Source organism: Mastigoproctus giganteus, chromosome 10 (assembly GCF_048544385.1).
Source record: "Mastigoproctus giganteus isolate SK-2022 chromosome 10, ASM4854438v1, whole genome shotgun sequence".
NCBI lineage: Eukaryota > Metazoa > Arthropoda > Arachnida > Uropygi > Thelyphonidae > Mastigoproctus > Mastigoproctus giganteus.
The window spans coordinates 39797028-39814860 of record NC_143584.1 but is presented as its reverse complement, the minus strand read 5'-3'; the positions used below and the strand labels follow the sequence as shown (position 1 = coordinate 39814860).

Below are 17833 nucleotides of genomic sequence, written 5' to 3'. Positions count from 1 at the left end.
ATTAATTTTCCAGGAACAGAAGTTAAACTAACAGGTCTATAATTACTTGTGTCGCCTTTGATCCTCCTTTGTGAATTGGGGTCACATTTGCACATCTCCAGTCCATGGGTATTCCCCTGAGTCCAAGGAAGCTCTCATAATTATGGGTTAGGGTTTTCTTACTTCCTTTGCTGCCTCCTTTAATATAACTGGATAGATCCCATCCACCCCAGGTGCCTTTCTTGTATTTATCTTCAACAATTTCTCCTCCACTTTACTTTCAGTTATTACAAGATTCTCTAGCTTACTGCAAGAGTTGAATGCACCTCTGGCATTCCAGTCGCTGAATAACTCCTCATGTGTGAATGTCAATGCAAAATATTCATTCAGTTTGTTAGCTACCTGAGCAGGATCATCAACAGTTGACCCATCGATATCAAGTGGACAAATCTGATTCATCCCCTTCCTTCTAGAGTTTACATAAGTAAAGAACTCTTAGCTGTTTTTCTTTGCATCCCTTGCCAAATATTTCTCGTAATCTGCCTTCGCCTGCCTAACCTTTGTAACTTGGTTACAGATCAAATTTTATCTATCATAGGCTTCTGTGTCACGTTAGTTTATATGTATCCCATGCATTTTTCTTTTCTGCCATATGTCTCATTAGTTCATCTGACATCCAGTTAGGCCTAAACCTTGAACAATATTTCTTAGTTGGTATGTAAAGCCTAGTAGCTTCCAAGATAAGTTCTTTGAATGCTTCCCATTTTTAATTTGCTGTTGGTAACATCATCAGTTGGTCCCACTGTATAGAATTTAAATATCGTCTCAGTCCATCATAGTCGCCTTTACGAAAGCAATAACCCTTCCCTTTACCCCTAATGGTAGTTATCTCTTTGAATAAATCCCACTTCAGCACACTGTGATCACTGCCACCTAGTGGTTCATTTACCTGCAGATTCTTAATGCATGAAGAATCACTACTGATAATCAAATCAAGAGTATTACTCCCTCTAGTTGCCTCCCAAACATGCTGATGTAGAAAACAATCATCCAATAAATCCACAAAAGCCTTGTTAGTGTGTGTGAGTGACCAGCCCCCAAATTCCAGTCAATATCTGGGAAATTAAAATCTCCCCATTATAAGACTCTCTGATTTACTGGCCCACTCTATTTCCCCGTACAGTTTCTTATTATACTCATCAGAGTCATTAGGCCTATAGCACACTCCTACTCTCAATTTTGATCTCCCAATGCTTATGTCACACCAAACTGACTCCACACTGCACTGTCAAGCAATGTCGACTGGCTTCGCTTCCTTGAAATTTACGTATTTCTTAACTAATAGCATAACCCCTCCTCCCTTCCTACCCTGTCTATCCTTTCTGTAGATATTGTACTCCACAAGTTCCAGTTCTGCATTCCTTATGTCTGTGTGACACCACGTCTCTGAAATCCCAACAATATCTGCCTTTGATGTTTTTAATTTATTTACTAAACTCCTAAATTTGGTGTACGCGCAAGTATACATGCACCTGTTCTTTTTCTTAGCTACCCTAACACAACCTATGTGTTTAATTGTTCCCCAATGATTCCCAGCAGTCTATGAAATATCCTGCATCTTATTTTCCAGGCTGCAGCTCATTCCAATAGAAGCAGTGCAAGAATCACTTTCACCTCTGCCAGTGGCTACTGTTAATCTATTACTCTTTGTATCCCCCCAATCTAGCAGTTTTCCGACCCACCTAACACTGCCTCGATAGCATCAGAAAACATTCTTGCACCCTTTCTATTTAAGTGTATCCCATCCCTGTAAAAGCAGTCTCTCCTGTTAACAAGTACAGACCAGGCTGAAAAAAAAATTCTATCCCTTGAGCCTTGCACAATCCTTCCAGGGATGAATTGATCCACAGGGCTCTCATCATATACTACCTCCTATCGTGTCTGGGCAGAATTGCAGACACTTTCAAATTCAACCCTAATTCACGGCTTTCTTTCAACAGTGACCTGTACTTGTTAAGTAATTCCGCCGGTCTCCTACTCTTAATAACATTAGTGCCAACGAGTACAACTATATCACCTTTTGTGCCCTTAAAAGATGATATCCGCTGTACAACATCATCAACCTTTGCCCCTGGTCCTGTTCCACCTATCCTTTTTACAAAGCATGTTTCCCGTTTCGCTGACAATAGTCACCAACAACTACTAGTTCCTGTGGGACCAGCGCATTCTGCCTTGGGGGTTGCCGCTGTGTTGCGTGATGACCAAGTGCAAGCTCTGGTGTTGACGTGGGCAGCTGAGAGCTTGATGGGCCCCTCACTTTTAATCCTTCGAGTGCATCCACCCTGTCCTTCAAACTCTCAATATAGGCCCATAACAATGCTGAGTTGTCACCTGATTTCCTTACCCTCCTTGCATTGCACACACACAAAGACATCCCCTATGGCAGTATCATGTCCCGTACCTCTCTGCTCCACAAACATCAAGCAAGTAGTGCATTTACTAGGCTGTGATTCAGAGGGCAACTGAGCACCCCCTCAGTTCTCCCATGAGCCACAGCACTCCAATTAGCTTGAGCCTTTTGCTTTGCTGCTCTGGTCAGAGTCATGATTTCGATTTAATTTCAATAAAATTTCAATTTCAGTACAAAATTAAAACCCTAAACTTATATTCCAACACAGTTATAACGCTATATTTATGTTTCAATATCGAGTGTTATCTAGTATCAAGTTAAGTATTAATTATTTATTTTTTACTAATTATTTATGTTACGTAACCCAAGACGTTATATGTATAGTTAAAAGTACAATTTAATTGACAATGAAGTTCAACAAGATTAATTATCTGATTAATTGACAATATTATGTACTATACTATATTATATTAAGCTTATGCTATCTATTTCGAGATATTTTGTATCGCTTAACGATGGCGGCTATTTACGAACGGTAAACACGTGGATTTGATACCCTTTCCGATACTAAGTAATACCTACAAATTCTCTATCTAAGTTACTTTAATCTAAGTATCGTAAATAAGAATATAAAACTACTCTAGAAAATAAGTTAATATGCCAATTTAAGCTAATAAAACAGAAAATAAATCAGAACAAACTTCTCTGTTCCAGGAGCAGCAAAAATGTACGTCCGCACAGGCTACTCTCGTTCTCGTAACTTGCTTAGTTGCTACAAAGAAATCTAATATGAAAAGAAAAAAGCCACTGTCCAGTCATCCATTAATATGTTCTTTCATAAGATTGAGCGGCTGACCCCTCCATAACGTCAGTAAGTTTTACCCCTCAAGCATCATTGCCAGAATCGTCATCTTTGGCTGATAAGAACGATGCTGCGGAGGTTTGGGGGCTGTGGAGATTTAGAAGGGGTCAGCTGCTCAACCTTATGAAAGAACATATTAATGGATGACTGGATGGTGACTTTTTTCTTTTAATAGTAGATTTCTTTGTAGTAAGCAAGTATATCATTCACCCCTCTTAATTTTTAAGAATCATTCGCTGTCAGGATCCATCTTTTCAAACCTCGCCACTGCTGATGTAATTTCACGAAATGCCATTACCATCTCTTTCCTTCTCCACATCTTTGGCATCAACCTCCAACTGCAACTTTTACAATCTTATCTGTAACCTCTTCATATGATGCGTCTTTTTCAAATCCTTCGGAGCCTTTTACGTGCCGTGGGCATATTTTCTTCCGTATGCCATTTATACAACTTTTAGTAATTTCCACCCAGGCCTTATTAATGTTTAAGACGGTGTGGTAAATATTGTAAGATTTACAAAAGTCTCTGAACGTAAAATTTTTCTACAGTCTACTGCAGACAATGCCTGAGCAAATGTTGTGCATAAATAGTATTTTTTTTTTTTTTTTTTTTTATGAAAACCCCAAACACGAGAGGTATTATAACCTATAGTACTTAGTACCGTGCTTGGGGTGGAGGTTGAGAAGACGAAAGAAGATATTTGTTGATATTGGACTTGAACTTCTGTAGATTGTAATTTTCAGGAAATACGTATGAAGGAAGGTTGTTCCAGAAAACGGCAGTTGAATGAATAAATGAGGAAGATGAAAAGTTGGTTCTGTGGGTTTGAAGTTGGACAGTAAATGGATGTTGGCTGGTGGCGGCACGTGTTCGGACTGTTTTGAAAGAGAGAGCGGGAATTATAGAAGCCAATTCAGAAGAACAGTGCCCATGGAAGTATCTGTAGAAGAGGCATGCAGCAGAAACAGTGCGTCTATGAGAAAGCGAGTGGAGAGACTCTGTTAGAGATGAATCATTAATTAACCTAACTGCCCTCTTCTGAATGGAATCAAGAAGCCTGAGAGAGGTTTTGGGGGCACCACCCCAGATGCAGGAACAATATTCCATGGCAGGGCGGATTTGCGATTTATACAGAGTGAGCAGCTGTTTGGGAGAAAAGTAACGGCGAGAGCGAAAGAGAAAACCAAGTTTTTTAGATGCAGAGGAAGCAATATTTGTAATGTGCTTGTGCCAAGAGAGATTAGAAGTCAGGGTAATCCCCAAAAGAGATATATCATTTTGACTAGAAATCGGAGTGTCACTAAAGATAAGCATAGGAGCAGAAGAATCCTTTTTGCGAGATATAAGACAAGATTGAGTTTTAGAAGGGTTTAAATCAACTAAGTTGTCTTTGCCCCACTGGAGAATTACCTGAAGATCGGCATTTAAGGAATTGGCAGCAGATTTTCGAGAACTTGAAGCTGATTGAGCTGGACAAGGTTTCTCAAAATGGAAAGTTGAATGCAATGTGCTATCATTGGCAAAACTATGGATAGGATTTCCAGTCAATGGAAGAAGATCATTGATATACAAGAGGAAAAGAGTGGGGGAAAGAACTGAACCTTGGGGGACACCGGCATTAGTGGAGAAGTTAGAAGACAAAGAGCCATCTACCATCACCCTCAGTGAGCGATCAGAGAGAAAACTGGATAACCAATTACTAAAAACATTTGGCAAACCATAAGATGGAAGCTTGTTTAGAAGACCTTTATGCCAAACACGATCAAAAGCCTTTGAGATGTCAAGAGCAACTACTTGTGTTTCACCGAACCTTTCCATTGAATTAGTCCATAAATGGGTAACATAAGCGAGAATATCACCAGTGGATCGACACTGACGGAATCCATGCTGGCGATCGTTGATCAGACGGAAGGTTTCTAGGTAGTTTAAGAGTTGGCAGTTAATTGATTTCTCCATTACTTTAGAAAGAGTAGAAGTAATTGCAATGGGACGATAATTGGATGGGAGGGATTTGTCACCCTCTTTAGGAACTGGCTGGATATGAGCAAATTTCCAAGCAGAAGGAAAAACACCTTTGGAATAAGAAAGTGAAAAAAGGCGGCAAAGAATAGGAGTAAGTTCAGGAGCACAGGTTTTGAGAACAAGTGGAGAAATACCATCAGGACCTGGAGCTTTCTTAGCATCAAGATTCATCAAAATCCTTCTGATATCCTTTTGACGGAAGACCACAGGAGGCAGGCATTGAGTGGAGCGTGTTAGGAATGGTGGGAGGTGTTTTACCAAGATCATTAATACATGAGCTGGAAGAAAAATGGGATGCTAGCAGGTCAGCTTTATCCTTGGCTTAAGTGACAACAGAACCATCTGGTTTGGACAGAGGTGGGAGCAGAGATGGGCAAAAGTTGCGGCCAATAGCTTTGGCAAGAGACCAGAATGCTCGGCTACCATTAGGGCAAGAAGCAAGTTTTCTACTCTTAGCCTGTTCAAACTCTAGTTTGGACTGATTAATAACTGCTTTACAATTGTTGCGAGCTTTGGTGTAGGCAGAAAATGAAATTGAAGAATTAGAAACAAGCCAATTACGATATGCAACATTCTTCTCTTGAACAGCCTTAGCACATTTATTGGAAAACCAAGGTTTAGATAAAGGACAAGATTTTAAAGTGGAGTGTGGGATAAAGGATTCCATTCCTGCATGGAGACCATTTCAACCTGCTAAGTAACTGCATCTTTCAGGACAACTCTGCTCCTTGTCATCAGGCAAAAAGTGTAAGTAGGGACTTCTGTAGTTACTTTAGCTTCATTTCTACATTAGAGGTTCGACAGTAATGTGTTTACATTTGTTATAGGTGAAAAAAATGGTTGGAAGAACAGTCCCTTACAACTCTTAGCTGGCCAGAAAACAGCCCAGACCTGAATCCTATAGAGAACTGTTGGCATTGTGTGGAATCTGCAGTTGCCAGAAAGAAATCAAAGATCCTTCATGAACTTCAGGAAGCCATAATTCGTGTTTGGAACCACGAACTATCAGTTGATTATCTTCAGAAATTGATCTTGTCATTGCCTCGGTGTGCTGCTGTCATCAGGGTCAGAGGCGGTTCAACTAAATATTAGTTTGCACCTGGAAATTTTTCATTTTGTTTTCCATTTAAAATGATAAACTGAAGCAAATTGAGGCTTCTGATAACAATTCAGCCATAACTGTCGTGTTTATCAAACTGTTGTATAAAGGTTGCAAATGCTCATTTTGGAACTATTAATAAATATCTTTTGTTTGCATTTCTATTTGTGATGCTAGTCATTAACGTAACATACCATCGCAAAAAATGGTTAGAAACGTGAAATTCCTAGGTGATGCACTGTCTTTCAACACCAGTGTATAAGTACATAAATAAATACAAATATCACCTAATATTTATTAATTTTATTTTCATTTCAAGCATCCAGACCGCGATAATATATTTTTTTAATATAGACTGAGATGGAAACTAATTGGTGACTCCTCTGCTAGAATGAGGACAGAGAAGGGCAAGAAGATTGGTGAAGGGAACAAATGAGTGCTCTTGCCAAGATTGTTTTTTTTTTTTTTGTTTTTTAGGAGCATTAGCAACTAAGGCCATATTGCTCTGGGAATATGCGGTGGTCATTCCCTGATCTTTCTGCATCCTCCGTATTTGGTGGTGACGCTCTTGCCAAGAAAGGCTTAAGTTCTGCAAATTGCAGCGTCTGTAGACTAGGCACATGCAAGATTATCTGATTGAGGTGTATTAGGCCTTGAATGGTTTGAGCAGGCTCAATGCTGATGGGATTCTTCCTCTTTCTCAGATTAGGAACCTGAGGGGACATAAAAGGATATTGAGAAAAGACAGTTGTAGAACAAATGGCAGAAATTTATCTTGAGCCAGTGGGTAGTTGATTGTTGGAACAAACTTCCATCTGTCATTGCGAAAACTGATAGCTGAAATAAATTCAAGGAAAAACCTTTGGAATGAATGGATTGTGAAATGGGAAGTGTTTTTTTTGGATGATGCTGTATTAAGCTGGCTTTCTTGTATCATATGCCTCTACTAATACTAATGCTAAATCATTAACGTAACAAATGAGAGTGACATCAAGTATCAAAAGGAAGAATCAAAGGTGATAGGAGAAGAGCTGAGACCACCCTGAGAAATTTCTATACAAACTAGTGTGTGATTCAAAAGAGAAAACCAAATAAAATGTGCTAAAAAATTAAATTGAAATGTCACTGTTTAAATTAAATTCTGAGCAGTGAAAATTTGTTGTGGTGAAATATTAGTTATACTACTGCAAGAATTTGAAAGCAGGGCTGACAAAGACATCAGAAATTGGCCCCACAAATATTTTCAGAATTTGTGTTCTAACTGTGTTATGTTGGTGCAGTGTTATGGATTTGTAATACCATTTAGACAGGATTGAAATGAAAATAGGGAACAGTATAAGTTGATCATAGCACATACAGGGTGGAAAAATAATATCAGGATATGGAAATTGACAGATCAGATATTAAGATGATTTAGCTGATATTAAGTGTAAAACAAATGGACCCCCGAGCAGTCCTTGAGGATGCAACAGACATTCTTTCAGGTAAGACTAGGCTTGCCATCTGAGAGTCTAAATCGCTGAGGTAACTGATATTTAGGTGAAACTTGAAGTGTACCAAACTTTGGAGTAGTCTGGTTGTTCTGCAACAACCAAATCCCTTCCTTTCACCTTCATAGTAGTGGGTCTGTGAGTAACTCTGGGAATAAGCCCTGTGTGCAGCTCCTGAAATATGACACCCTAGTATACTGGAAGTGACCACACAGTTGTTAACCATCATAAGCAGGGATTGAGGTGTAGCATTCACACTACAGAGGAATTATAGACATGTGAGTTTAACTTCTGTTCGAGGAAAATTAATGGAGGCACTGGTTAAAGAAGCACTGCAGAATCATCTAGACAAGACTTCAGTTATAGCTCGGACACAGCATGGTTTTGTTAAGAGGAAGTCTTGCCTGACCAATTTGATTGGATACTATGATGCAGTCACAAAAGAACTGGATGCAAGGAATAACTTTGATATTATATACTTGGATCTTAGAAAGGCTTCTGATACTGTTGCACATGGAAGACTGCTGCACAAATTGGAGCAGTGTGGCATTGGAGACAAATTACTGCTATGGATAAAGGGATGGTTGAGGGATGGATAAAGGGATGGTTGAGAAGACCGAGTGGTAATCAATGGACACTGCTCATCATGGACTAATGTTATTAGTGGAGTCCCTCAGGGTTCAGTGTTGGGTACATTGTTTTCTGTATTTATAAATGATATTGATGATGGTATATCAAGCTTAATGTCCAAGTCTGCAGGCGATACAAAGGTTGGCAGGGTTGTCAAGGACACTACTGACACTATGCTGCTGCAATAGGATCTGGAAAGGTTGAGCAGATGGGCTGAGAGGTGGCAAATGAAGTTTAACATTGACAAATGTAAAGTATTACATATGGAAAACAGCAACCCCAGAGCAACGTATCAACTCTGTGATAGTGAGTTGATACTATCACTGACAGTGGTAGAGAATGAAATTCTCTACCATTCTCTACCACTGTCAGTGTCACTATCACTGACAGTGGTAGAGAATGAAAAGCACCTGGGAATAATTGTGCAGGCAGATATGAAGTTCTCTGAGCAGTGCAGATGGGCTGTAAGAGTAGCTCATGGTATGATATACAGGAATTTTTCTAGCAGGGATAAGGAGGTGATTATTCCCTTGTATAAGGCAATGGTCAGGCCACACCTTGAGTACTGTATACAGGTCTGGAGGCCTAATTTCAAGAAGGATGCAGCGCTGCTGGAACCAGTACAGAGAAGGGCAACAAGATTAGTGAATGGAACAAAGGGGTACTCTTACAAAGAAAGGCTTAAGTTTTGCAAATTACAATGTCTGGAGACTAGGCACCAGCGAGATGATCTGATAGAGCTGTATAAAGCCTTGTTTACTGGAGGCAAATTACTGCCTCCAGTAAACTACTGTTGAGGGCATGCTCAATGCTGATGGGATTCTTCCTCAGAATAATCACCTAAGCGGGCATAAATTCAAATTGAGGAAAGACAGATGTAGGATAGACGTGCAGAAATTTGCCTTTAGCCAGCGGGTAGTTGGTTGGTGGAACAGACTTCCATCCCTTGTTGTGGAAGTTGATAGCCTAAATAAATTTAAGGCTCAGCTGGACAGATATTTTGAACGAACGGAGGGGTGAAGTGGAAGTGGTTTTTTTTTTTTTTTTTTGGCTGATGCTGCATAAGCTTGCTTTCTTGCATCATATGCTTCTACTAATGCTAATGCCACCCCTCTGTGTTACCAGGCAATATTAGGTGGTAGATGTTTCTCATCAAGTGGTGCAATACCACAAATTTGCTTATTTGAGGACTGAAATGGTGAAAGCCATGTTTAGTCTCCAATGCAATGCTCCAACAATCTCCCATCTCTTCCATCATGTAGTATGATAGATGTCTTTTGAGGTTATGATGGTCATCATGGCAAGATCCAATCTTCCTTACATTTTACTTTAACTTAGAGGGTATATGCTAGGGAAAACTGTGTTTGCAGGCTGGTTGCTAGATAGTCCACCAGACCAAAACTTCTGGTAATGCTCTAGGAGGAATCTGGATCAGATAGTGGAGAATCTTGCTTTTTCGATTCTGCAAGATAGTAACTGGAGAGAGTCTGAGCAGTGAGTATGCAGGGGCTATTGTTGAGGACACGTAATGTCAAGGAGCTCTGCATATTCTTGCCATATCCAAAAATTTCATTAATTCATACACCACATCCTTCCCACTTTTTTCTTACTACTGAATACATCATGAATAATTAAAATAATAGAACTTTGTCTTATCAACAAAGAGATCTAAACTTACAAAACACTTCATTAATTTCACAAATATACATGGTCTCAGAACCACTCTCTCAATGATGTCTACGCCCACTTAGTCTCTGACAGAATTCCAATTATTGGTTGATTCGACCACTGCTTACATCAATTATTCACTGTACAATTATTTGCCTCAAAATGTGGTACTTGTGCATATGTCCACTTTGATATTCCCTATCAGAAACTTATTGATCTGGAATCTCCTCTTTTCGGTCTTCTCTGGCTTAAAATACATCTGTTGCCTCTATCATTCTCCCACCTCCACTAATCAATTGGAACTTTGACTTCCTTTCTTTGAAACTTGACATTCTCCAGTCCAACTTTCCTAACAATGAGATAATTTTTCTTGGTAATTTTAATGTTCTCAACTCCGGCTGGCTTGCATTTTCTGGTCATCACACACACCAAACTGGTCGTGATGCTGAGGTATTTGCAATTGATTGGTTACTAATGACCCTGCACAGATTGTTCATTTACCTACAAGAATACCAGACAATCCTAATCACACAGGCAATAATCTTTTTCTCACAAACCATCCTTCCAAGTACATGGTTGAGGTGACTGGCCCTCTAGGCACCTCAGATCAGGATTTGGTGATGGTGTCGTCTCCAACGGATCATTTTTTTTTGTGGCCATTCTCGACATAGTGTTGTTTGGCATTACAAGATTGCAAAATGGGATGGTGTGTGAGATTTCTATTCTTCTTTTCCTTGGTTGGATTATTTGTTTTAAATCTTCTGATATCAATGTTTGCTCAGATTGTGTCAGTGAAATTATTCTTCTGGGGATGGAATCCTTTATTTCATACGCCACCTTAAAATCTTGGCCCTTACCTTCGTATATTTAAGGGCCAAAGTAAGGCCCTTAGCCTTACTTTGGCCCTTAAATGTATGAAGGCTTTTCAGGATAAGAATGGTGTATATTGCAATTGTCTTGCATCCAAATCTCCAGGTTCATTTTCTGTCTGCACCAAAGGGCTCACAACAATTATAAAGCAGTTATTAATCAGTCTAAACTAGATCTGGAACAGGCTAAGAATTGCTTCTTGTCCACACAGTTGTTGTTTGTTTGTTATTTGGTTTTTAGGAGCATTAGCAACTAAGGCCATATTGCTCCGGGGATATGCGGTGGTCATTCCCTGACCTTTCCGCATCCTCTGTATTTGGTGGTGACGGGCTCAAACCCCGGTCTAATCAAGAAGCGTGTGCTACGCACTGCTGCTCCTTCCCACCTGGCTACGGAGGCGCCTGTCCACACAGTAGTGGTACAATCGGGTGTCTTGGCAAAGCTAATGGCCACAACTTTAACCTATCTCTACTCCCACCTTTGTTAAAATCTGATCAGCCAACACCTCAGCCAAAGAAAGCCAACCTGCTAGCATCCTCATTTTCTTAGAATTCTTGTATTGACGATCTTGGTAAATCATCTGTTATCAGTTCATTCCTTTCAACTTCCTCTGATCTTCCAAGAAAAAGATCTCAGAAGAATTTTGAAGTCTTGATGACAAAGTGCCAGGTCCTGATGGTATTTCTCTACTTATTCTCAAAATTTTTCTCTGCTTCTGAGTTTACTCCTGTTAACACTTTCTTATTCCGCTGATGTTTTCCCCTTTTGCTTGATAATTTGCTCATATCCACCAAGTTCCTAAAAAGGGTGTGAAAAATCCCTCCAATCCAATTATCATCCTATACTTCTACTCTTTCTAAAGTAACAAAAAACTTCATTAACTGAAAACTAAACTATTTAGAAACTTTCCATCAGTTGAATTCACTACTCCAACATGGATTCCACCAGTGTCAATCCACTGGTGATATAGATGCTTTTCATCTATGTATAAATTCAATGGAAAAGTTTGGTGTAACTGAAATACTTGACATTTCTAAGGATTGTGTTTGGAATAAAAGTCTTCTAAATAAGCTTCCATCTTATGGTTTTCCAACTAATTTTTATAATTGGATATCCAGTTTTCTCTCTGACTGCTCACTGCAGGTGATGGTAAGATGACTGTCTTCTAATTTCTTCACCAATACTGGAGTTCCCCAAAGTTCAGTTCTTTCTCTAACTCTTGTATATTAATGATCTTCTTCCATTGACTGGAAATCCATAGTTTTTATGATAAGCACATTTCTTTCCACCATCCAGTTTGAGAAACCTTGTTCTGCATAAACAGCTTCATCTTTTCATAATGCTGATCTCCAGGTAACTTTCCAATGGGGAGAAGATAACTTAGCCAATTTCAATTCTTCCAAAATTCAGTCCTGTCAAAAAGGATTCATCTTGCAAAAAAGGATCCCTCTGCTTGCTTATCTTCAACAAAACTCAGATTTCTACACAAGATCACATATCTCTATTAGGGATTACCCTGACTTTTTATCTCTCTTGGCATAACCACATCACAAATATTATTCTGCAGTTAAAAAACTGGGGGTTTTCTCTTTTGCTCTTTGTGTTACTTTTCTTCTAAACAAATCTCAAATCTGTCCTAACGTGAAATATTGTTCCCACATCTGGGATGGTATTCCCATAACCTTTCCCAGGCTTCTGGACTCAAATCAAAAGAGAAAAGTTAGGTTAATTAATGTGACTCATCTTTTACAAAGTCTCTCCACTCTGTCTCATAACAATTTTGTTTCTGCTACATGCTTTTTCTATAGATACTTCCCTGGGCACTGTTCTTCTGAATTGGCTTTTGTAATTCTTCCTTTTTCCAAACCATGCCACAACCAGTCAATGCCCATTTACTGTCCAATTTCAAACTCAAAGAGCCAACTTTTCTTCTTCTTTCTTTATTCCTTCAAGTTCTGTTTACAGGAAAATTGATTTCCCAGGAAACACATTTTCCCAAAAATTACAATCTACAGAAATTCAAGTCTAATGTCAATAAGTACCTTCTTTCATCTTCTCGCCCATACACGATACTAACTACTATAGATGTTTTGGGGTTTCCATAAAAAGAAAAAAAGAGTGTATAGTGTAATTGCCTGATGATGGTTGTAAATCAATCTTAAAATTATTGCTATTTAAGAAAGATTGTTATTAATAATTTATTTCATGTACAACAAAGGTATTCAGAGTGTATTTTTGTAGGTGACAATTTTTGCAAATATTTGTTTCTTTTACTAAGTAACTGAGAATCTCTGACAGAACATGTAATTGGGTGAATTTATATTTATGGCTTCAATAAGGTAACCCATTATACATATAGGTGATGGTAGTTTATGTGGCAGTAAAGGTTACAAGAACCAATAAGAATCATAAATGGCAACATAGGTGGTTACTTGTGCTAATGGTAAATAAAGTTGTAAATAAAAAAAAGGGCATTACAATACCCTTCTATGAATCTATGGGACATTTTAAGTCAAAATTGCCAAACACAATAAATGATCTAACCTGATATAAATATCGTAATTTTTAACTCTTGGTTGAGGACAATGAATAAATGATCACACTACTAGAACAACTGCCCTACCTTTGATGACCCGAAGTACGAATAATCTAAAAATTTGATCAATGCTAGTTTCAATATTCATCTTTTAAGTTAAAGGAACTTACCATATCTTTTCCTTGTATTGCTTTTGAAAGAAAATCCTCTAATTTGACAAGTTGTTTGATTAATTTAAAAACACAATTAGGATATCTGGAAACAATCATGCTCAAATTAGATTTTATGCATTTCTTAAATAATGAGATTTTTAAATTTATTCAAATATTTTCAGAATATACATAATAATTCAAAATGATTTTTCTGATTTTAAAAATTTCTTAAGATTAAATTAAGATACAGTGAAAAATAAAGTTATTATTTTTCACTGTTCTCAAATGTTTAATAAGCATTTCTAAAACTGCACCGACTTCAAATGATGATGTAATAAGTAGGTCTCAAAAATAATGAATAAAGTTCCCAATTATACTCAGATTTTAAAAATTTCAGCCAGAGACCATGGAGCATGCTTTTTTATTGTAATTGTTTCACTACAGCTAATATACAAGAGAAACGGTTAACCACACATTTTTTTTTTTTTTTTTGGCAGAGTTTTGGTTAGTTTCATAATGTAACTACCAATGTTTTCATATTACCCCAGGACCACGTAACTAGTCTTGCTAGCAGTAACTTTTAAAAGTTACAACTGACTGTGAAGTATCTAAACTTACCTTGTGAACTGCTATTTAACACCCCCCCCCCTAATGCCAGTAGCATGGCAAACCAGTAGAGCAAAAGTAAAAATAAATCATACATGATAAAACAACAAGGGGGTGGGAAAGTTATTATTTTGGTTTTTAGGAGCCATATTGGAGCAACTAAGGCCATATTGCTCCGGGGATATGCAGTGGTCATTTCCTGACCTTTCCGAATCCTCCGTTTTTGGTGGTCACGGGCTTAAACTCCAGTCTAATCAAGAAGCATGTGCTACGCATTGCTGCTCCTGCTCACCTGGCTATGGAGGCGCCAGGAGGGGAAGGATCAAGATTAAGAGTATTAAAGCAGAGACGCTCCTAAGATAATTTAAAAAAGCCAAAACATATAATACAATTAACAAAAAAATTTTAGAATATGCCAATTAAATAAAATTTAGCAGTGCCCCCTTAATAGCACTGGTTCGAATTGTGTGAAACATCACTAAAAGAAGAGATGAAACTAACTACAACAGTGGACCAACAAAACTGTAAATGAAATAAAATAAAACAGACTGACCATTATGTCCCATCTCGACAGAGAACCACAAGGCCAATAATGGTCAGGGAATAACTGCATTTCGAAACTTCTTCTAACACACACACACTATCAGTGTATTAGGTAGGGGAGCTGAACTGTCAGGTGTAATTACCATGGAAGAATCGAGAGCACCTGTATGCCAAAAAACAGATTACCTGAAATAAAATGCAATTAACATAAGCATAATTAATGTAAGTACCTAAAGCCGTGTGTCCTAACTACAATAAGCCAGGTCTGTTTCTGTTATGATGTACACATTAAAGTACAAGTATACATCATAGCCGACTTGATAGAGACCAAAAGGAAGAATTAAAGAATAAAAAATAAAAATAATAAATAAATAATGTTAAGCAAAAAAGCTAAGATCATGCCGATAGAATCCTGTGAAAAATGAAAGAAATCTAAGAGAGCAAAACAAGAAAACTTACTGTGTGTGGACCGGAAGACACTGAATGTCATCGGAGATCAAAGGAGAAAGCCGAAAGCTCCTGTGGTGTATATACGTCAGTTGAAGTAGCCCAGGGTAGAGGGAAGGTGTGAAATCGTCAAAGTGAACTGTACCGTCTGATGGGGTAGTAAGCGATTAAACAGATGAGGCAAAAAACCAGCAGAGGAAGAAACAAAAACTAACTAAGTAGTGGGGAAAAGATACTAAACTTTGTTATAGAAGAAACAAGTAGTGATAGAGAAATAGCAACTAGACTAAAAATAGCAACTCTACTATCACTACTTGTTTCTTCTATAACAAAGTTTAGTGTCTTTTCCACACTACTTTGTTAGTTTTTGTTTCTCCCTATGCTGGCTTTTTGCCTCATCTGTTTAATCACTTACTCCCCCGTCACACAGGTACAGTTCACGATTTCACACCTTCCCCCCTTCCCGGGGATACTTAAACTGACATATATACACCACATATAGGAGCAGAAGAATCCTTTTTGCATGATATAAGACAAGACTGAGTTTTAGAAGGATTGAAATCAACTAAGTTATCTTTGCCCCACTGGAGAATTACCTGGAGATCGGCATTTAAGGAATAGGTAGCGGATATTCGATAAGTTGAAGCTGATTGGGCAGGGCAAGGTTTTTCAAAATGGAAAGTGGAATGCAATGTGCTACCATCAGCAAAACTATGGATAGGATTTCCAGTCAATAGAAGGTCACTAAAATACAAGAGGAAAAGAGTGGGGGAAAGAACTGAACCTTGGGGGACACCAGCATTAGAGGAGAACTTAGAAGACAGAGCCATCTACCCTCAAGTGAACGATCAGAAAGAAAACTGGATAACCAATTACAAAAATCAGTTGGCAAACCATAAGATGGAAGCTTGTTTAGAAGACCTTTATGCCAAACACGATCGAAAGCCTTTGAGATGTCAAGAGAAACTGCTTGTGTTTCACCACTTTTCCATTGAATTTGTCCATATATGGGTAACATAAGCCACAATACAACCAGTGGATTGACACTGACGGAATCCATACTGGTGATCGTTGATCAGACAGAAGGTTTCTAGGTACTTTAAGAGTTGGCAGTTAATTGATTTCTCCATTACTTTAGAAAGAGTAGACAGAAGTAATTGCAATGGGACAATAATTGGATGGGAGGGACTTGTCACCCTTTTTAGGAACTGGCTGGATATGAGCAAATTTCCAAGCAGGAGGAAAAACACCTTTGGAATAAGAAAGTAAAAAAAAGTCGGCAAAGAACAGTAGTAAGTTCAGCAGCACAGGTTTTGAGAACAAGTGATGAAATACCATCAGGACCTGGAACTTTCTTAGCATTGAGATTCGTCAAAATCCTTCTAACATCCTTTTGACGGAAGACCACAGGAAGCATTGAATGGATCGTGTTGGGAATGGTGGGAGGTGTTTTACCGAGATCATTAATACGAGTTGGAAGAAAAATGGGATGCTAGCAGGTCTGCTTTATCCTTGGCTGAAGTGACAACAGAACCATTCTGACAGAGGTTGGATCAGAAATTGGCAAAAGTTGCGGCCAATAGCTTTGGCAAGAGACCAGAATGCTCATCTACCATTAGGGCAAGAAACAAGTTTTCTACTCTTGGCCTGTTCAAAATCTGGTTTGGACTGATTAATGACCACTTTACAATTGTTGCGAGCTTTGGTATAGGCAGAAAATGAAACTTAAGAATTGGAAACAAGCCAATTACGATACGCAACGTTCTTCTCTTTACTAATTGAATTAAGGGTAAACAGCCCTACATGAATTTTAACAAAGAAAATGTAATATGAAAATGAATGGATATAATCAGAATATGACAACTTACTGTCAAAGTCTGGTGAGAATTGGTGAAATGGGCTGAGGGAAGTGAATGTATCAAGGCTGTATCGGAAACCACAGAAGTTAGCTGAAAGTTCCCAGCAATTTATAACCGTTAAAGCAACCCCGAGAATGGGGGAGGTGTAAATTGGTCAATGTAAACCTTACCCCCGTGTAATGGGGATTTTCAGGCACTTTTCATTTTTTCCATGGTAACTACACCTGACAGGTCAGCACAACTACTCATACACTTACTAATCTATATATATATATATATACACACACACACACACACACACACACACACACACACACACACACACACACACCGGTGAAATACCACCACTTTGCTTATTGGAGGCTTGAAGTGGTGAAACCCATGTTTAGTCTGTAGAGCAAAGTTTCCGGCATCCCCTCCCCCCCATACTTCTCCTTCAACCCATGCACGGTACTAAGTACTATAGGTTTTGATACCTTTCGTGTTTGGGGTTTTCATAAAAAAAAAAAAAAAAAAAACAGAAGAGCCTGATCACGTTTGAAAATTGAATTTTGATTCTAATAAGCAAAACTCAACAAATATTATCCAGAGGCTATAAAAATAAAGATATAAAGCACAAATTTATAATTTATTAACAAACTTTTATTACCAATTAAATG

General features: G+C 38.4%; 1 protein-coding gene across 1 annotated transcript in view; it reads right to left on the bottom strand.

The window, feature by feature from the left end:
• Positions 1–17833, bottom strand: part of LOC150078993 (importin-13-like) — a 250429-nt gene that overhangs the window by 131360 nt on the left and 101236 nt on the right. Inside the window, exon 7 of the mRNA XM_090382915.1 lies at positions 13738–13822. Within this exon, the coding sequence (XP_090239041.1) occupies positions 13738–13822 (85 nt within the window). The remainder of the gene's footprint in view (positions 1–13737; positions 13823–17833) is intronic.